Source organism: Cicer arietinum, chromosome 1 (genome assembly GCF_000331145.2).
Source record: "Cicer arietinum cultivar CDC Frontier isolate Library 1 chromosome 1, Cicar.CDCFrontier_v2.0, whole genome shotgun sequence".
NCBI classification, from domain to species: Eukaryota; Viridiplantae; Streptophyta; class Magnoliopsida; order Fabales; family Fabaceae; genus Cicer; species Cicer arietinum.
Genome location: NC_021160.2, coordinates 36,281,902 through 36,303,760, shown reverse-complemented (window position 1 = coordinate 36,303,760; position 21,859 = coordinate 36,281,902). Strand labels below are relative to the sequence as shown.

The 21,859-nt window shown below is 34.8% G+C and overlaps 2 protein-coding genes across 2 annotated transcripts; one reads left to right on the top strand and one right to left on the bottom strand.

Moving 5' to 3' along the window:
* The first annotated feature begins 2,636 nt into the window (after positions 1-2,636).
* LOC101492698 (putative F-box protein At3g16210) lies at positions 2,637-3,389 on the top strand. The gene has a single exon (XM_012719935.1). The coding sequence runs from the start codon at positions 2,637-2,639 to the stop codon at positions 3,387-3,389; it is 753 nt and encodes a 250-aa protein (XP_012575389.1).
* A 16,663-nt stretch (positions 3,390-20,052) lies between these two features.
* On the bottom strand, positions 20,053-21,551 carry LOC101513737 (transcription termination factor MTERF15, mitochondrial). The gene has a single exon (XM_004488379.4). The coding sequence runs from the start codon at positions 21,492-21,494 to the stop codon at positions 20,151-20,153; it is 1,344 nt and encodes a 447-aa protein (XP_004488436.1). The 5' UTR covers positions 21,495-21,551; the 3' UTR covers positions 20,053-20,150.
* Positions 21,552-21,859: the final 308 nt, after the last annotated feature.

Genomic DNA, 21,859 nt, shown 5'->3' with positions numbered 1-21,859 from the left:
ATCTATCTTTTTGCTCAAACTCTTTAACTTAGTTAAAATTTGAACTTTTTCACAACTTTAACAATGCTAATTTTTTTGTAAAATTTCAATTTCAGATCAAACTCATTTATTTGAAAATAACTCATTACGTAACTCAAACTCATCAAATTTAATTACCGTCAACTCACACCAACAACAATCAATTCAATTCCACAACACACATATAACCCCTCAATTAAATTTCAACAATTCAAACCTAACTCACTCAATTTCAAAACTCCACATTTTTACACATAAACCACCAAAATTGAACAAACCAAGTAACGCACTGATTCGGCTTGTATGGGTTTGGTCAGTCATATCCCACAACGAACTCATAGTTAATTCAACAACAATTCCAAAATGTCACTGTCACCATGCAAAAGCAAGACCTCAAAATATATCAACAACACAACCATGTGTTGAAATCAACAACAATCAAATAGACACAAAAGAAATATGTACCAATCTTGGATATATATAAAATCCACAATTGCATAATCACAAAATCCCCAATTTCGGAAGTATAAAAACTCTAACCATGAATTCAAAACACAACCATGTTACTCATAGTCCCAATTTCATAACCAATCAGTAGATAAATAAATAACTAACAATGGATATTATGGGATTCAATCACTACAAAACACAACTCAAAACAAACTAAATTCAATTTCAACTAAATCACACATAAACTAATTAAATTCATTTTTCACAAAATCACACCTCAAATACATCAAATTTCTTTTCCACAAAATCACAAATAATGTCCTAAATGCAAACTAAAAGTTTGGAAGGAGCCCTTACCTTAACGATAGCTCTAACACGCGATTACGGTACCGTAATTAATTCCGGTAAAATTTAAGTTCGTGACGTCGCGTCGAAAACTAGATCACTAGCACCGCAGTGTGGCGATGAACAACTTTTTCTTCTGTCACTTCTCGAATGGAAGCTTAGATCTAGTAAATAAATGAGGGTTTTTGTTTTATGGTTTTAGTTTTGTTTTTGAAAAACAAAGGAAGGGAGAAGAAGGTTTACGTTCTGTTTCTCTGTTTATCTGTGCCCGCCTCCTTGCTTGCTTTCTTGTCTATATATATACATACATTACTTTACATATATATATATTGTAGTCGAATACAGACTGTTGTATTCGAATACAGACATGCTGTTTTTGCCACTGACTTACTGTGTAGTCGAATACAGACTGCTGTATTCGAATACATTTTGCTACTGACTTGCTGTGTAGTCGAATACAGACTGTTGTATTCGAATACAGACATGCTGTTTTTGCCACTGACTTACTGTGTAGTCGAATACAGACTGCTGTATTCGAATACATTTTGCTACTGACTTGCTGTGTAGTCGAATACAGACTGTTGTATTCGAATACAGACATGCTGTTTTTGCCACTGACTTACTGTGTAGTCGAATACAGACTGCTGTATTCGAATACATTTTGCTACTGACTTGCTGTGTAGTCGAATACAGACTGTTGTATTCGAATACAGACATGTTGTTTTTGCCACTGACTTACTGTGTAGTCGAATACAGACTGCTGTATTCGAATACATTTTGCTACTGACTTGCTGTGTAGTCGAATACAGACTGTTGTATTCGAATACAGACATGCTGTTTTTTTTGCTGAATGCTGAAACAGCCTTGTATTCGAATACAGAGATGCTGTATTCGAATACAACAATGTTGTTTTGTTAAAAACTTCATTTCTCAACCTTGTTTATGCATGTTTGGCATATGGAAACCCTTTTAAGGTGCATGCTTAGTTGAAAGGTTATTTTGAGCATTTAAAATCTTAATTGCTATGTGTTAACTGTTATTTTTTTGGTTGGTGACCCTTTACAATTATTGTTGAAATCTGGGCTTTGCCCTCAGATGAGAGTCAGGACGGTCCTACCAGTTCGTACCCTACGGACGGGAATGGAGATGGGAATGCTTGACTGCAGCTACGTTAGGAGGATCTCATGGGGCGCGTGGAGATCACTCAGGGTGTTTAGTTGTTTTGTAAAATGATCAGACTAGGTTGTCACAGAGGGAACGGATGTCTTTCTTTTGGGGTTGCGTTTATTTTAAACCGGAAGACTGTACTGTTACTATTATTGTCAGTACGACACCTTAGTTGAATGGGTTCCTTGTATCTTCTGGTTGTTGTTTAAATACTTTGGATGTATGTATTTGAGAAACTTTTTCCGCTGCTTGTAAATTTTAATGACTCAATTATTTATCCAAAGGCATTTCCTGATTTAATTCTCTGTTTTATGTTTAATTACTTTCAAAAAAAAAATACACCCTCGCTTTGAAAAACGGGGTGTTACAAAATACATCAACCAAATCGTTTACACTCATTCCTAAAAAATTATTTGTCATTAGTGATGAAACGGTTTATTGAAAGATCTCCTAAATATGGAATTTAGTTTTTACCACTCAAAAATATATATTTGTTTGCAAGTTAATTTCTCTTTTCAATTACTATTACAATTTATGTCAACATCAGGTGCTTTCTATTACTGGATTTAATATTTTCTATTGTGATACTTCCTACAGGTTTAACTATTGTTTGAATCATTGCAACCAAAACTTGGTTGTCTCATTTGGAGACGGAGATGGAGAAATCTGTTGTTGCCACAAATGTAAAGGTTAACAACCATATACCCGATGATCTTGTCCTCTCTATCCTGTCTAAATTGCCTATAAAATCTTTGAACCGATTTGGATGTGTATGCAAATCTTGGACTCTCTTGTTTGAAAATCCTCATTTCCTGATAATGTATCGCGGCTATTTCCTTTCTAATAACCATTCTTATTACGATGGTACTTCTATCCTCCTAAATCATATTCTAGTTCCTTTAAGGAATGAACTGGTTGAACCATTACACTCTACATTGTATTTACTTTTTGGTGATAGGTTTGAGAATAAGGTGAAACTAGATTGGCCACCTCCATTTCACGAGGATGACAGTTGTATTCATATTTTGAGTTATGTGGTTGTTAATGGGACTCTTTGTCTCACACATGATATTGGCCCGTACGCAAAATGTGTATTTTGGAACCTTGCTATAGATAAATTTAAGCTCATTCCACCCAGCCCTTTTGAGTTTGTACCTTATCATAACACTTTATTGAAACCTCATGGTTTTGGTTATGACCATGAAAGAGATTATTATAAAGTGATTCGACAATTAGTTTTCTTTGTTGATGACAACATAGATGTGCCATGTGAAGAACCTATAGGTTTTGCCCCAATGTGGGAGATATATAGTCTAAGAAGTAATTCTTGGAGGAAACTTGATGTTGACATGCCTTATCTTAGTGCGTGTGATGAATTGTGGATGGAGTTTGTCATTGGTGGAGTATAAATGATTACGGTAGTCTTAGTAATGTTGGGCCATGTTTGGTGTCATTTGACTTGTGCAATAAGTTGTTCCTTACAACACCTTTTCCCTCAGACATGGTTGACTGTTTTGATATTTTACACTTGGTGGTTTTAAATGGATCCATTGCTTTCATAATATATGACAAAACAACTATTTTTCACATAAGAATTTTGGGTGAACTTGGTGTGAAAGAGTCGTGGGCTAATATCTTCATTTTCAAGCCTTTACCTTGCGTTGAACATCCTATTGGAGCAGGAAAGAAAGGCGATATATTCTTGAGAAAAAATAACGATGAAGTAGTGTGGTATGATATGAGTACCCAGTGTTGGGGTTGATTGCAAGTCCCACATCCTTTAGTGTGGGAGAATAAGGAGAAGGCCAATGCTATATATTGGGTTTTGGTCCTTTGTTTTCAAATGCACCAGTCAGCAATAACACTTTAAGCTTGTATCTGACTTAGTTTATATATTTGCTTTGTAAGAGTGTGGTTGTACTGGGGTGTCTGGGGTGTGAGTGAGAGAAGTCTATGTGTTGTAACAATTTTCACATAGTATTAATTCTCTGGTTGTCGGTTTAGGCAGCGGCCGTGGTTTTTTCTCCGGTTTTGGAGTTTCCACGTTATATTCTTGTGTTGTGATTGTGTCTTAATTTTTTTAACTTATGCTATTTTTCCCAACAACTGGTATCAAGAGCCAAGGTTCGGAGGTTCGATAGGATAATTTTTCTTAGTATGCTCTGTGGTTGCAGCTTTGTCTGATCTTCCACATCAGAAAAGAATTATCCTTGGTATTGTTAGGGGAAAGGTGATACTGTGAAAGTGCTGCTTAGGGAGGTTCTGGCTAAGGAAAGGCTTGGTATTTAAGCGTGTCTGTTGTGACCCACCTCTCTTTCCTGGGAACTTACCTGGTGCACAGTTTACAGTCTGCGTGCAGCTGCTATGTCTTATTCAAGCGCTATGAAGTTTGACATAGAGAAGTTTGATGGAAGAATCAACTTTGGCTTGTGGAAAGTACAAGTCAAGGATGTGCTTATACAATCAGGATTACACAAGGCGTTGAAAGGAAACACTTCCAACATGGAGGACGACAAGTGGGAGGAACTAGATTTGAGAGCTGCAAGTGCAATTCGTCTGTGTTTGGCAAAGAATGTTCTTGCGAATGTGCAGAATCTGTCATCAGCCAAGCAACTCTGGGAGAAGCTTGAAGGGTTATATCAAGCTAAGGGCATCTCAAATCGGTTGTTGTTGAAAGAGCAATTCCACAATCTGCGCATGGATGAAGGTACGAAAATCTCTGATCATCTTAGTACTTTGAATAATATTGTCTCTGAGTTGGAATCTATCAAAGTTGAGATTGATGATGAAGATAAAGCGTTAAGGTTTTTTCTCCGGTTTTGGAGTTTCCACGTTATATTCTTGTGTTGTGATTGTGTCTTTATTTTTTTAACTTATGCTATTTTTCCCAACAACTGGTATCAAGAGCCAGGTTCGGAGGTTCGGTAGGATAATTTTTCTTAGTATGCTCTGTGGTTGCAGTTTTGTCTGATCTTCCACATCAGAAAAGAATTATCCTTGGTATTGTTAGGGGAAAGGTGATACTGTGAAAGTGCTGTTTAGGGAGGTTCTGGCTAAGGAAAGACTTGGTATTTAAGCGTGTCTGTTGTGACCCACCTCTCTTTCCTGGGAACTTACCTGGTGCACAGTTTACAGTCTGCGTGCAGCTGCTATGTCTTATTCAAGTGTTATGAAGTTTGACATAGAGAAGTTTGATGGAAGAATCAACTTTGGCTTGTGGAAAGTACAAGTCAAGGATGTGCTTATACAATCAGGATTACACAAGGCGTTGAAAGGAAACACTTCCAACATGGAGGACGACAAGTGGGAGGAACTAGATTTGAGAGCTGCAAGTGCAATTCGTCTGTGTTTGGCAAAGAATGTTCTTGCGAATGTGCAAAATCTGTCATCATCTAAGCAACTCTGGGAGAAGCTTGAAGGGTTATATCAGGCTAAGGGCATCTCAAATCGGTTGTTGTTGAAAGAGCAGTTCCACAATCTGCGCATGGATGAAGGTACGAAAATCTCTGATCATCTTAGTACTTTGAATAATATTGTCTCTGAGTTGGAATCTATCAAAGTTGAGATTGATGATGAAGATAAAGCGTTAAGGCTCATTTTGTCCCTTCCACCTTCCTATGTTCATCTTAAACCTGTTCTGATGTATGGGAAGGAAAGTTTGAGTTTTGAAGAAGTTGCAACTAAAATTATTTCTGAAGAAAGGAGAATGAAAATGATGAAAGCACTTCATCAAGCTCAATGTTGCTGACTAGAAGTGGGGCTAATGGGAAGAAGATACATGCAAAGAATTTGGTGTGCTGGGAGTGTGGAAAGCCTGGGCATGTGAAGAGAAATTGTCCAGGTGGAGCAGTATCTGAAAAAGACTCTGAGACAAGTGCTGGCAAGGTCTCCCTTGTTTGGGGAGATGATGGTGATCTCATCTAGAAGATAAAGTTTGTCCTTATGGTATTTCCGCTATACCATGAAAAAGGACAAGTTATTGCTAGCGGATTCAGAACAACACACGGGCATTGGTTGGCATTGATGCAAGGTGTGTGGTGATGTGTCGATGGCTGAAGAACTTCCTGGAAGCCAACATGGGAGTTGCACCTTAAATTTCAGCAAGGTTTCGACATGAGAAAATTCTTGGAATGGTTTAGTTCCAAGTGGAGAAAATTCTTGGGATGGTTTAGTTCCAAGTGAAGTGTACTTTTTGATGGTGGAGTATGATTGTCGGTAAGACAATGGAAGCGGAAGTTGTAACTCTTACAATCAAGGTGGAGATTGTTGGGGTTGATTGCAAGTCCCACATCCTTTAGTGTGGGAGAATAAGGAGAAGGCCAATGCTATATATTGGGTTTTGATCCTTTGTTTTCAAATGCACCAGTCAGCAATAGCACTTTAAGCTTGTATCTGACTTAGTTTATATATTTGCTTTGTAAGAGTGTGGTTGTACTGGGGTGTCTGGGGTGTGAGTGAGAGAAGTCTATGTGTTGTAACAATTTTCACATAGTATTAATTCTCTGGTTGCCAGTTTAGACAGCGGCCGTGGTTTTTTCTCCGGTTTTGGAGTTTCCACGTTATATTCTTGTGTTGTGATTGTGTCTTAATTTTTTTAACTTATGCTATTTTTCCCAACACCCAGACGATTGGTGAGCTTCGTGTTAAAGGGAAGCCGAGATTATTGTTGCATTGTAGTTTATAAAGAAAATCTTCTCCCAATTGTAGGTTTATGACTTTGGTTAGTAGGTAACTATATCGAAAAAATGATTGAAGTCATATCCAAATTGATTTTATGTTGTATACAAATTGGTTTTCCAAGTATATGGCAAATCTAGAAACTATCAAATAATATGGATTTCACTTTATCAATTTTATTTTGTAGTTTACTCTTTCTAATTATAAACTCATCTAGTTTCCATTTTATTTGTAAGAACTTTAATTTGCCTTTGCTTAATGGACTCTAAGTTAATGTGGAACTACGTTTTTTTTTTTTCTTGGAAACTTGATATTTTAACAAGCAACATATCTTCGTTTGACCTCATCATGCATGCCACTGTGTTCAATTTTGTGATATATCGTTTAAGTAAACCAACTATCGATATTTTATAAAATGTTATTTTTTTTTATAAATAAATCACTTATTGGATTTAGTAAAATGTGTTATCCATCTTCTCTCAAGTTTTACTTTCAGTATTGTTATTTCAAATACACACTTTTAGTTTATGATTTCTTCTTGTTTAATTATACTTTTGTTAACTTCTAAACTATGTTTTAATTACAATGCTTAACATTTTAAGTCATAATTTTTTTTTATCCTTCCCCTATAATCCATATCATCTTTTTGATCGAGGTTTAAATATCTAGTCAAATAAAGGTGAAATAATCTCAATGTATCAACCTTTACTATACTTTTATCAAGGAACATGTCTACAAAATCAAGTAGTTGGTTGAAAGGGATTGAATTTCATACATAAGCCTTTATTATTTTGATTTAATTTGTCTATTTATCATGTATATGGGATGTAGGATATAATGTTAATATAATAATAGACCACATTTTTTTGCTCTATCTATACTTTCTCTTTTGTCATGAGTTGAAATTGAAGATAAGAGATATTGTATACTTTCTCTTTTGCTCTATTTAAGTTGTCATGAGTTGAAATTAAAGTTTACTCTTCTCTTGTTTGAGTATGCAGTAATGAGATATTGTATCACAATGATTTAATGTCCTCTGTTGATGAATGCTAACTATTTGAAGAAAATATGGAGAAAGTATGAGATAGTTATCAATGTCTTGAATTTTGTGTGTTTGCATTTCCATTTTTTTTCTCAATGTCAAATAATGAAAGCAGCTTTGAAGGTTTTTTGGGGTTTATAAATTTTCTATATCTTTCCCCTAAAATCCATGTCATCCTTTTGTTTATGTTTTAAGTTTTTTACGAGTCTTGGTGTATCAACTTTTACTAAACTGTTATCATAAAAAGTTGCAACTCTCAATAGAAGGTGTGGCTTTATTGTAAGTAATTTATAGTACTTCCACTATAAGAAAATTGACTTCTAGTAACAGACAATGTTTTTGGGAATTGTCATTACATGTTTTTGATTTCTACCTACAATAATGATTGTCACTAAAAACTAGATAAATAAAAATAAATAAATAAGTTATCTATTCCTACGGTATTGTCTGTCACTAAAACCTAGATAAATATAAATAAAGAATTGATCTATTTTTACGGAATTATTTGTCACTAAAAATTATTATTATTTATTAATTTAAATTTATTTTATCTCCCTACTAATTGTAATTCTAAATTATTAATACCAGTAAATTAAATTTAAATTTCTAATTTATTTTTATTAGCTAATGCCATTGAAACATACAATAAAATATAATTTAATTTTATTAATTCTATTAAATGCATGTTACTTACATTCCTAGCATTTTAACTATAGCACTAACATGAGTATCATATCTTTGTGGAAATATTGAAATGAAATTATGAACATTAGAAACTTATGAATAGAAATTTCATCGACAAATATTTCTCCACTAATTAGATCATAAAATCTTTGCAAAAGTGATATAATAGTTTTTCATAACCACTTCTTCTTCTAATCCGGTTTGGCTGAGAAGTGAGTTGACTCGACGTTTTTAGTAAGCTTGAATAAATGCAATCTGGTTCTGCCCACCCAGGCTAGTGGGTTGGGTTGGCTGGCTCACCTAATTTTCAAAAAAAAAAATTGTAGAAAAACCAAAAATAGAAAAAATGTATGCAGTTTGTCATCTGTAATAAGAATAATCGTATGCTCACAGTCGTGGAAGTCTATTCATTCCAAGTTGATTAAATATCTCTATTTCCATATGTTAAATCCAACAAAAACCAAGTAAATCATCAAACAGTGTTTCCATATGCTTGGAATGATCCTACCATATTCCTGCATGATGGTGTGGCGATGGGCATATGATAGTGGTTTGATGTTTTGTTAGGAAGGGTGCCAAACAGAGAGAGGGTTGGCGGCAAGCGATGGCTGACGAATTCAAGTTGGCCACGGAAAAATGGCTGACCATTGGCTGGCAAGTTGGGGGTGGATGCCGATGTTGCTAGCGATGTTTGTCTGAAAACAAGAGTAGGAGGTAGTGTTTTGACTGCTGTTAAGATTCCAAAGTTTGAAAGTAAGGTTTGCAAGGTTGTTGTTATTTTGTTTATGGAAATATTTCCCTAAGAAAAGTGCATTAATTCCCCAAGGATAGTTTCTATCTAGAAAGGGGGGAAATTTTAGTTGAATGCAATGTCCCAGAAACGATTTGAAACGAAAAGAAATTAAATTGTTCAATATGCATTAGTGGTGGGGAGCTTGATGTGTGCTCAAACATGTACTTGACCGGATACAAGGTACCAAAGATTACATGCTTGTGTAGTCTCTGAATGTGTAGCTCACTGATATGAGTGAGAATGTTGAAAGAGTATTAAGAAGGTACAGGGTTTGATCCTGTATCAATCCATGGGTTGAGTATCCAATGAAATAGCCTGCGAAAGAGGGAGCTTCTTTTTTGCCAACCCACCCTATTGTGGTGAGCTAGGTTGACTTGCAAACCAGAGCCCAGTTTGATAGCTCTGCTTTAAAATGATTGCTTCCCTTGGAATTCCAATCCTTTAGGGGTTTAACACCAGAATTAACAATCTGCAAATGAACATCATGGTTACTAATTACTACAATGCACGTTAAGAACTTGTGATTTATTTGGTCAATGCAATTTTTCCTTTAGCTTAGCAAAATCACCAACATCACTCTCCGCAATTTAAAAGAACAAGAAAAAAGTTATTGGGTTCTATGCTAGTTTATTGCTTTTGATGTAATGGGCAATGCTGCCAATGCTGGTTGACCAACTTTTTACACTTTGAACTTTCTGTATAAGCTTCGATTAGTGTATCAATTTAACTGTTAATTTTCTAGGTTTGTCCTCTCCTGTGGGAAGGACTCTACCATAAAGCTTTGGGAGGTTGGCTCTGGAAGATTAGTCAAACAGTATCTTGGTGCCATACATACACAACTAAGATGCCAGGTAGTATTATTTTAATAATATAATATTAATCGTTGTCAATTCATATACTGATAAGCCAACCTTCAAGTCTTAGTGGTGCAGCGTTTTAGTAATTTAACTTGCACTGAGAGAGATGTTCATGTTTGTGCTTCTCATTTTTTCCTGCATTTTTTAGTTAATGTGACCTACCATAAGTTATAAAAATGGTTAGTTTTGATTTAATTTTTGTCTGTTGATTTCATTGGAAATAAAAAGCTTTAGCGAAAACTTTCACGATTGCTCATAACCATGCATATGGTGTGTCTTTTCGGGTACAATTTGAAAGTAGTTAACACATTTTACATAGAACTACAATCTCCTAGCCTATATTCAGTTAGCATTACACTACAAGAAAAACTGTTATTAGTTACGGCAAATTTTATCTTCACCCACGGACTGTCCATAGGAAACGTAAAATTACGCACGGATTACCCACGGACACGAGTTCCTAGCTAAATCGCTCGTAGAAAAATGTTTACCGATGGACAAGTCGTGGGATACACTTACTTAAGGATTGTCCGTGGGTAATATGACTCACTGAGTCTCCGTGGGTAACGTTACTCATAGATTTGCCGTAAATAAAATAGTAGATACTTACCGACGGAAAAGTCCTAAGTTACATTACTCACGGACCATCCGTGACAAAGTCTACTATTTTATATTTGATATTGATAATTTTATCCATGAATTGTCCGTGAGTAATGAAAAAATGATTTTAATTCTATTTTTGTTTATTTACAGTTTCCTGTATTTTTTAATATATATTTAAAATAAATTGTAAGCATATTAAAACATCATTGTCAAAACAAAGTGAAATATTATGTAAATAGTGTTTTCAAAATACACATTCTGAGTTCCATAAGTCTCAAAATAAGGACAATTTACACTACCATGATTCTCAAAATAAGCACATTGTTACTGTCATAAGTTTCAAAATACACATAACGACACTATCGTAGAAATATATATAGATAATGCCTACAAGTCTAAACAAAATATGTAGTCATAACTACTATACGAAACTGAAACTGAAACCAGTATTACTCCTCGCCGTCATCATCGCTAGACTCATCCTCGTCATAATTTGGATGACGACGACGACAGGATGACTCAGCCTGTATGGAAGCAACACTTTTTGCCAATGTTGCTAGCTGCATCTGTAGTTCTGTAGTGCGTTGCTCTGTTTGTTGAACTTCCTCTTGTCGACGTTGCTCAACTTTCCTTAGCTCCTCTCGCGCCTCTCGTGCCTCGTGTTCTGCCGCTTTTGCTCGCTCCTCAAATGCTGCTATCTGTGCAGCTATCTCGTTAGATTGTTGAGACAAGAAATTGGCGCAACCTCTAGATGGACGAGAATCTGGAACTAGACTTGCGACACCTGGTCTATAAAGCAAGGATCTATCTCCAACACCATAGATCCTCCCTTTACTCTACCCCCCAACAGATTGGACCCACATGTCTAAGCGAGCTTCCGCATTAACCACTTGGCTACAACTACTAGATGCTTCCCCACTTTTAGAGGTTTGTTGCAACTTACCTTGAAATATTTCCTACTCAAATAGAAAATCATGCAACATAGTCAAATTACTTTTACAAGAAATACAAATGAAAGAACGAATAAATGATTTAATATTTCTTACATATGTTTTTTTTACTTTTTCATCAACCCAAGAGTTGTCCTTCTTCTTAGTGTGATTTTTTAAAAAGACCTCATCCAATGTGGGGTCTCTACCTAACTCTTCAGCCTTACAAAAAATAAACAACAACAGAACCATGAACAAAATGTGCCTCGTGTTCTGCCGCTTTTGCTCGCTCCTCAAATGCTGCTATCTGTGCAGCTATCTCGGTAGAGTGTTGAGACAAGACATTGACACAACCTCTAGATGGACGAGAATCTGGGACTAGACTTGCGACACCTGGTCTATAAAGCGAGGATCTATCTCCAGCACCATAGATCCTCCCTTTATTCTTCCCCCCAACAGATTGGACCCACATGTCTAAGCGAGCTTCCGCATTAACCACTTGGCTACAACTACTAGATGCTTCCCCACCTTTAGAGGCTTGTTGCAACTTACCTTGAAATGTTTCCTACTCAAATAGAAAATCATGCAACATAGTCAAATTACTTTTACAAGAAATACAAATGAAAGAACTAATAAATGATTTAATATTTCTTACATATGTTTTTTTTGCTCTTTCATCAACCCAAGAGTTGTCCTTCTTCTTAGTGTGAGTTTTTAAAAAGACCTCATCCAATATGGGGTCTCTACCTAACTCTTAAGCCTTACAAAAAATAAACAACAACAGAACCGTGAACAAAATGAGAGTCAAATTTCGCCAGAAAAGAAAAACACCAAAATATTTTAGCAAAATAACTCTGCATTTTGAAACAGCAACACAACAAAACAATAAAAATAGCAAATAGTAGACATGTCCTAGAGTCAAACATTAAATGGTTATACAGTGAAGACTTTGACATAGAAAGCGTACCATCCGAATGGTATGTTCAGCAATGGATATAGATCCACCTGTATGGACAGCTCCTCCTTTAGAAGAAGCACGATTTTTCTTAGCTCGATTTGATATCTCCTTATACGACGGATCCATCCATATCTTCTCAAGATCATTCCAAACAGTTTCTCCCATCCAAGTTGGACACTTGCGCTTCTTTCTCGCTTGCATCAACATACCAGAAAGACGCATTGATCCTTTTGTATTGAAGATATTCTTAATTTGAAAATTGTGCTCAGGCAACCAAGCAACTTTTTCCTGCAATATTACATTACAAATAAGTTATAATATATTAATTAGTATCCACACATTAGTTGAACTCATTAACAAGATATATAACTTAATCTTACACCAAATTTTTCGAACCAATGTTCCAAAGTTAATTTTGGGATTGCTCCCCAACTAGGATATGGATCAACATATTGTGATGTAATGACTGAGGCGAGGGCTCTCGAGGCCACCCTACACGGTAACCACCTGTAAACAATTTTTTAAAAAACATCAAATTTCTAAAAATAACTTGAAACGTACCCTAATCCTCGTGTAGTAATGAAAAGTTAATCATAATTTGTTACATACCCTCGACCATCCGGCCATATCATTATTCTCCCATCCGACGCAACCCCATGACTAGAATTGGAGCATCGTGACCCTTGAGTCTTATTACCAATAGCAACATTGTGTTGAAGGTGGTGGGTTAGTTGAAATTGAAGTATGTCGTGAGGCAACAGATGTTAATGGTTGTGACGGTGAATGATCAGCAATCGGGGAAATGTTGTCTTCTAGGACAAAACTCGATGTGGGCATCATCACTATAATTGGTTCAGTACCATGCACCTTATTAGGTTGGATTGGAAGCACTGCAGCTTGTTGGTAGGAGGTTGAACAAGTTGTTGGGTGGGATGCCGCACATAGTGTGAGGTTGGTGTAGTGGCATTGACATCTAGTGACAATTGATTAACTGTTGCGTGTACCTGCTGAGCTGCTTGAGTTACCTTATGCGGTAAAATTATGCGATTTTTCTTGAATGGAAGCTTGAGTCTAATCTTTTCTTTTGAAGTCATCTATAAAGAATAAGATGAATAAAAACAATTAGCACACACACAATTCAAACAAACAATCAACAATTCAAGATGTAAAACTAATATATAAAAAGGTAGAATTTGAAGATTTAAACAAATAATCAACTACTATTTATACTTACGAAAAATTCAAATGTCAATTGAAGAATCATCCCCATCTTCGTCATCCATAGCACTATCATTATCAATTGGAATATTTGGAACAAACGTTACATTGACTTCTTCATCGCTATGTGTTTCATCGTGCAAGCCAATCATTTCTTCAATTTCAGTTAATTGTTCAACATGTGCCATATCTTCATCTTGATATGCATGTCCTCAATCGGCTCCATCCCCCTCTACATGACCCATAGGCTTTGTTTTGATACCGGCAGACCAGTGACGCTTATCAGTTCACATTTTAGGATAAGGTACATAATACACTTGTCTAGCTTTTTGTGCAATTATGAAGGGATCATAGAGATCATATTTCCGATTCATCTTGATATCTACAATATCGTACTGCGGATGAACTTTGGTTCCTCTATTTCGTCTAGGATCAAACCATTTGCAATAAAACAAGGCTACCTTGTGAGGCAATTTGTAATACTCCAACTCGAAGATATGTTGGATGACTCCATAGAAATCATCTTCCCCTCCTCCAGTAACCCCTTTCACATAAACTCCACTATTTATGGTTTTCTTACCCTGAGACCAAGCTTTTGTGTGAAATTTGTACCCATTAATGTAATACTTGTGCCATGTTTTGACCATTGAGTTAGGACCCCAAGCTGATGATAACAAGTTAGGGTCAGTCACACCATTTTCCTTGTCATTGGCCTATACAAACATGATATTCACAATAGTTAGGTGAGAAGTTCTAATTTATTTGCATCAAACTTCAATAAATCACTTACATACGCACGAAACCATTCTGGGAATTCTCCATGTATACGAGTTTGAGATATAGGATCGTCTTCAATAATGGAATTAGAGTGCAAAAAGGCGTTGTCAATAATGAGAGAAGTGTTATTACAAGTATTTGGTAGTTATGTGGGGTGTGTGCTTACAGACTTCTTACTCAATATATGGCTTGACCTCGTTGCAATTGATGAGGATGTGTACATGAGCAGACCTTCTTTCAACATCACTTAACAAATGAGTTTGAGCCTTCCCACTAGGACGTTCTAATTGATTGCTAATTGATAGTGTTGTTGTGACAACATAATTTAATTTTGCACCTTCATTACGCTGGCTTCTATCAAACAAAGAGATTGTTTTGAAAAAGTGGGAACAAAAATATGTTGTCTCTCGATGTAAGTATGACATGCATATTGAGCCTTCCACTCTAGCCTTGTTTTTCACTGTGCGCTTAAAATCACCAATCATTCTGGAAAAGTGAGAGCAATAACTTAATAAATGTGAAAATACCTTGAAAAGAAAATGAAATCCTTAATGGTGAATATAAAATACCTTTCAAATGGATACATCCATCGATATTGAACTGGACCACCAAGTTTTGTCTCATACGGTAGGTGAATTGGAAGATGTTCCATTGAATCAAAGAATCCTGGTGGAAAGATTCTTTCAAGTTTGCATATGATGAATGAAATATTTTCACCCAATTTGACCAATTCATCGTGTCTTAAGGTATTGCTGCACAAGCCTTTAAAGAATTGACTTAATTCTGTTAATAGTTTCCACACATGGTCAGGCAGTGAACTAAATGCAAATGGAAGCAAACACTCCATAAATACGTGACAATCGTGGCTTTTCATCCCATTCATTTGTCCTCTATTAATATCTGCACATCTTGTCAAGTTAGAAGCATACCCATCTGACATCTTAAGCTCCTTTATCCATTTACAAACATTATTTGCCTCATTAGACGTAAGACAATAATTTGCCTTAGGTTTTGTCATTTTTCCATTGTTATGTGGAACCAACTCCAAGTCACTACGTTGGCAAATGATGGCCAAGTCCATTCGTGCTTTTTCATTGTCCTTAGTCTTGTTCTTAACATTCATGACAGTGTTAAACACATTATCAAAGAAGTTTTTTTCTATGTGCATGACATCTAAATTATGCCTTAATAAATTATCTTTCTAGTATGGAAGATCCCAAAATATGATTCGTTTAGTCCAATTATGGCTAACTCCATATCCAGACAATTTAGAATGTGCATTATCTATCACTCGTGGAATATTGTGAACTCAGCCCCAAACTTCTTCACCGGTCAATATTGGAGGAGGTTCATCTTTCACAACCCTATTTTTAGTGAACCATTTTTTACTTCTTCTAAATGCATGATTATGAGGTAAGAAACGACGGTGACAATCAAACTATGAATTTTTGCCACCGTATTTTAAGGTAAAAGCCTTATTTCCATCCATATACACAGGACATGCCAACTTACCTTGGGTACTCCATCCAGATAACATGCCATAAGCAGGAAAATCGTTAATTGTCCACATTAAGGTTGCCCTCATTACAAAATTTTGTTTCATGGAAATATCATAAGTCAAAGCCCCTTCACTCCACAACTGTTTAAGCTCATCTATTAACGGTTGTAAATATACATCAATGTTTGCTTTTGGGTTAGATGCTCCAGGTATGAGACAAGTCAAAATCATGAATGGTTTAGTTATGCACATTTCGGGACAGAAGAATTTATTCTATCCATAGATGAACTGAACAACGAGGTATGTTCAGCTGTTTTCTATTTGGTGATGTTAGCTTTATAAAATAGATTTTATATGAAGAATCTGGTGCACTTTGCAGATTGTTATCTGGGATGCGATGACAACAGAAAAAGTAGCAAAATGGCCTTCGAATCATGATGGTGCACCACGCTGGCTTGAACACTCATCAGTAGAGTCTGCTTTTATTTCATGTGGAACTGATAGATCAATTCGGTTCTGGAAAGAAACTACATAAAGTGGAAGGAGGTTTAATGCATATACAGTCTTTATTTTAAGAGACCAGTGAATAAAATTTATCAGAAAATCTCTCTCTCCCTCTCAATATTTCTGGCACTATTTTACCCTGCAGAATTAGTAAATGAATTCACCGCATAAATGGTAGGATTATGTTAGTTTCTGCTGATGTGGGGCGCTTAGTTTTTGAAGTACATGATAAAAACAGATGAATGTATATAGTTGGCAGGTCTATTTTGCATTGCCTTTTTTTGAGTAAATGGTCAGATTAGTTCTTAAAACTGTAGCTTAAGTCATATTGGTCATTGAATAATTTTAGTTTGGCTTGAAGTCCTTAAATCTGTAATTTATCACTCAAATGTATTGTCAGGTTATGTAGTTCAAGGATTATTTGATTAATGGAATATACATTCAGGATTAATTTGACAAATATAATCAAAGGATCTTCATCATAAATTCCACTATTCAGATACCAATATGACAATGTAGTATAACTTTTAGGGGTTAATTTGATTATTTACTCCCATTTTTATGTTTATTTTTTCATCCTTCACTAACATAAATAACAAATGATAAAAAATTGACTTGAGCAATAAGTACAATTTTGACATGTGGATTTATTTAAATTATAAGCTCGAATAGAATAATGAAAAATGTGTTGGAAATTTCATCGTGTTAAAAACCATAAATTACGGAAATAAATATCAGACTAAATTACTTAGTCCTTTAACTTATTTTATGGTTTCTTTTTATTTCTCTAATTATTTTTCGTTCCGTTTTGCCCCTTAATTATACTTCTGTTAGTTAAATTGGTTTTTTTCATTAATTTATTTTAAAAAATTTAAGTTTTGTCATCTAACCCATCTTCAAATTTATATATCCAGAATTTTTTATCTCATTCAATCAAAAATCTAAACAATTCATCAAACTTATCTTCTTCAAATCCATAACTTACAAATTCAAATTGATAACATTTCAAACATAGAAAAATGAAAAATCTCTAATTCAATTCTTTTTCTTTAGAACTCTTTCTCAATCAAAAAAAATTTATTAAACTCATAAGCTTTGAACCCAACCTCAAATCTAAATAAAAGTCATCAAATTCAAACATTTCAAACCAAAAACTGACAAAGATAAAATCAAATCAATGTTGGACATGAAAATTCAATCATGACCTTAAAATATAAAGAATTTGTAAGCCAAACACACACACACAAACATATATAAAACACAACCTTATGTGATAATTACAACACACATAAAAATACAAATCTACCTAAAGCTAAACACCAATAAAAAAAAATCGAAAAACTCAAATCCAAACACTTTGAATCTGTAAAATTGAAAGAAAATCTTAACACGACCTTAAAGTGATATGAATCAAGTAATTAAGAAATAAATATGAGATTGGTGAAGAGCATTGAGTCTTCTTGTTTAGAATCCCTTGTGAATTAACAAAAAGAGTTGATTTTTTATTTTATTTTTATGAATTTGAAATGTTATGTATTTGACTTTGAGATATGGATTTAAAAGGTTATGTTTGAAGGTCACAGATTTGATGATTTTTCTAGGTTTTTAGATTGAAAAATATCATATATTTTCGGGTTTATGGATTAGAAGATGAGTGAGATGGCAAAAATTAACGTTTTTTTTTTTTTACAAAAATGACCAACTTAACTAATAAAAGTAGTTAAGAGATCAAAACGGAGCAAAAAATAATTAGGACTAAAATAAAATCAAAAAACAAAATAAGATACTAATGAGTAATTTAGCCTAAATATTAACAAGGAAATGGGGATGTGATCGTTGATCAGTGTCCGAAGGTGCTGCTTTCTTGCTATTCTTATTGATGTTGCTTTCCCTAGAGTAGTTTCCTTTGATTTAAAAAAAAGTCGAATGTTAAAATTGAGATAAAGTAAAATGTTTTAAGTAAATAATGCAACTATATGGATGTTGTATGAGACGAAATATTGGGTTGTAAAAAGTCAACGGGAGAATAAAATAAGTGTAACAAAGATGCGAATGTTGTGTTGGATGTGTGGAAAAACTAGACGGGATAAGATTATGAACGATTGAATTAGAGATAGATTTGGAGTAACACTGACAATAGAAAAGAGAGTATAAATTAGGTTTATGTAGTTTGAACATGTGGAGAGAAGATTTGTATATTATGTAATAAGAACAAATGTGTTAAATAGGGGAGTTGGTCATATTTGTTGATGTCGCTAGTTTGTTATTGGGGAATGATATTTATTTAAAGAATAAGGATAGCAAGAGAGGGTGAATGATAGTTAGAAACCTTGTGGTTTGGACAGAGAGAGAAATGTCTTTTCTCCGAGTAGCTTTTGTTTTGGGGTTACAAGAGTTATCTTTTGTAACACATCTATTATCAATTTAATATTACAGACGGTTTCCTCTTTTAAATTCGGATTCCTATCATAGTCAAGTTGTGATAGAGACAAAAAAAAAAACCTAAAAAACTATAAGAAACTATTAGAAAAGATTTAGAGATTAATAAGTTAGAAAAAAAATATATTATATGATAGAATGTTATGGCATCATTTGATCTATATAACTAATCTTGTTTAGTTGAATAAGACATAGTTATTGTTGTATAGCAACGCCTCTTTCCATTGTTTTTTCTAGGAAGTGTCCCCTACTCAACCCACTGCCCCGCCTCTCGCTCTAACCTGTATATATGGGCCTAGAGAGCCTCCGAAGTCCGAAGCCAGCGTGACATTTTCGTGACTAGGTCTCTTTATTACTTCATTGTTTTAGGTATAACATCCATGCGTTTGTTAGTGTTTTATTTTTCCTATGTTCTGTTAGTTATCTAGTGTTTTTGTTGTTATTTTTAGTATTTTTCATGTTTGTACCCATGGTGTTTGTTGAAAGGCTCTTTAAGTGTTTGTATCCATGATGTTTGTTGAAAAGTCATGTAAATGTTTGACCTCTTGGAATTGCATTTTGTATTCAGTGTTAACAATGGCCACTATAAATACAGGATCACTGTTCTTTTCAACAAAATAAACCCTGTGGTAAGTTTTTGCTACTAACACCTTGATCAATTTGTGAAGAATCACCAACTCGTGTTAATCAACAAAATACACCCTGTGGTAAGTTTTCGCAGTTGTTAATTGAGATAATGGCAAGACATGAATCCATTTAGCAGTTGTCACTGACACACACCACTTTAACCATATAGACAACCCAGTGTTATTATATAACTATAACTTTAACTATAGCTATTAAATTTCAAATATGTAATAAAAATTGAGCAAAGATGACAATAGGCCATTAGTCTATATCTTTGCTGTTGTCCTCTTGCCACAAAATCTTAATCTGGATCAATAACAACGTTGCATTGTTCTTATACATCAAAGAAATGACCAATTTGTGTGAATACTAAATTTGTCAGCATGTATTCTTTTAGGATAAATATTCCCAACACCAGGTTAATTTCATCAACAAATCAAAGAATCTTAGTTGCTAAATTGCTTGGTATAAACACAAAGCATGTCATAGACCATTCACCCAACTAACAGAGTAACATTATACAAAGATCAAATCACTACACCAGTGAGGCTTATAAAAAAAACACTACACCAGTGAGTCCATGAAAGCCTTCATGTTCTTCACATCTTGATCAGTTTGAGGAAACTTCTGCGGTTTAAAGAGCTTCCAAAGTCCAGGTGGATGCTTGCTTTTAACTTCAACCTTACCTGAAAATCTCCCATATATTTTTTCACATTCAGGGTAAGGCTTCACATAAAGATTGTAAAATCTAAGCCTAGTTGGTTTAACAAGATCCTTCAATCCAACTTCAAACCCAATTGCATCTTTTCCTTTCAAATACTCAATCACATTGTATCTAGGAACAATCTGTTTTTCAAAATTCACACCCAAGTATTCAGGAACCTCATGCAAACAATCAACACTATATTTCATCCTATGAACTAAAAACTCAATCTTCTTCTCAATATCCTCCAGATCATATGCGATCAACCTCGGTTCCTTCCATAACACCTTCAAGGCATCTCTACGAATCAAACCGTGACTGCACAAACAATCGACTCTCAACTTCACTTCAAAACAAGCCCTAACCAAACCCTCTCCAAAAATCCTCTCTTTAATTGCTTCCCTGCATTTCAAACTCTGTAACAACTTCAAACACCGCGAAAATTCCCCAATTTCCATTCCTAAAATTCTCGGATCCCTAACAATCTTTGTTCTAACCTCACGGCGGGAAAACCCCAAACCCCTCAATTCGTGAATGAAAGGCTTCAACCTATCTTCAACTCCAAATCCCAAAACCCTAGGATACAATCTAACAACTCTATCAATTTCCTCTCTAAGAATCCCAAATTCCACAAGAAAATCAATCACACCAACAATTTCACTTTCCCTCATCACAATTGCGCTGGGAAATTCTTCCAAAACCCTTTCCATAACATTTTCAGAAAACCCTAAACCCTTAAAAACCTCAACTTTCTGAGAGATTTCAACAGGGTTTAAATGGAACCTTCTAGAACATCGTAACAAGTTCGCAATCATTAACGGGGAAGTGTCAGGAACCTTGGATTTCAATTCGGGAAAACCTAATTCCCAATTATGAAGAAATTGGGGTTCCAACACAGAGGGGCAATCGCGAACGAGGGAAATAAGGGTTTTCTGCGGAATTTGGAAGGAAAAGAGAGTGGAAAGAGATTTACGAAGTTCTGAAGTTTCGGAATTGAAGAGAAAGTGATTGTGAGAGAGGAAATTGTGAAGGGTAGAAGAAGGGAAACCGTAGGATTGGAAGAGATTAGCGAGTAAGATTTGTTTTCTGTAATGAGATGTTTGTAGAATGTGTTTGGTGGTGGTGTGATGAGAAATGGTGGAGAAAGTTGAACAAGTGTAACTGAGAATAAGCACGTTTCTTCGAAGTGCTTTCCCGAACTGCATTTTGGATGCTATTGCTATTGAACGTCATTCAGGCCAATAGATGCTCGCTTTACTTAACAAAATGTGGCATAGCAGCAACTTGGCAACAAACTATCTCAACCCTTTAATTAATCTAATGATTGGAAGGATAAATAATTTAAAAAGAATTAAATATAATTTTAGTATATCAAATTTAGAGTCATCTTCATTTTCGTCTCCACTAAAAGATTTTTTTTTAATTTATTTATATTTTTAAATAATTTTTAATGTTGATTCATTAAAATTTAAAATTAATTTTAATTGATAAATGTAATTGTTGTTAGATTGAAAATTGGTTCGAAGAGATATTTAACTGTTGTATATGTGTAATTATGACCTCTTATAAG

Coding starts and splice junctions, on each gene's coding strand:
- LOC101492698 (XM_012719935.1), top strand. CDS start 2,637: ATGGAGAAATCTGTTGTTGCCACAAATGTAAAGGTTAACAACCATATA.
- LOC101513737 (XM_004488379.4), bottom strand. CDS start 21,494: ATGCAGTTCGGGAAAGCACTTCGAAGAAACGTGCTTATTCTCAGTTAC.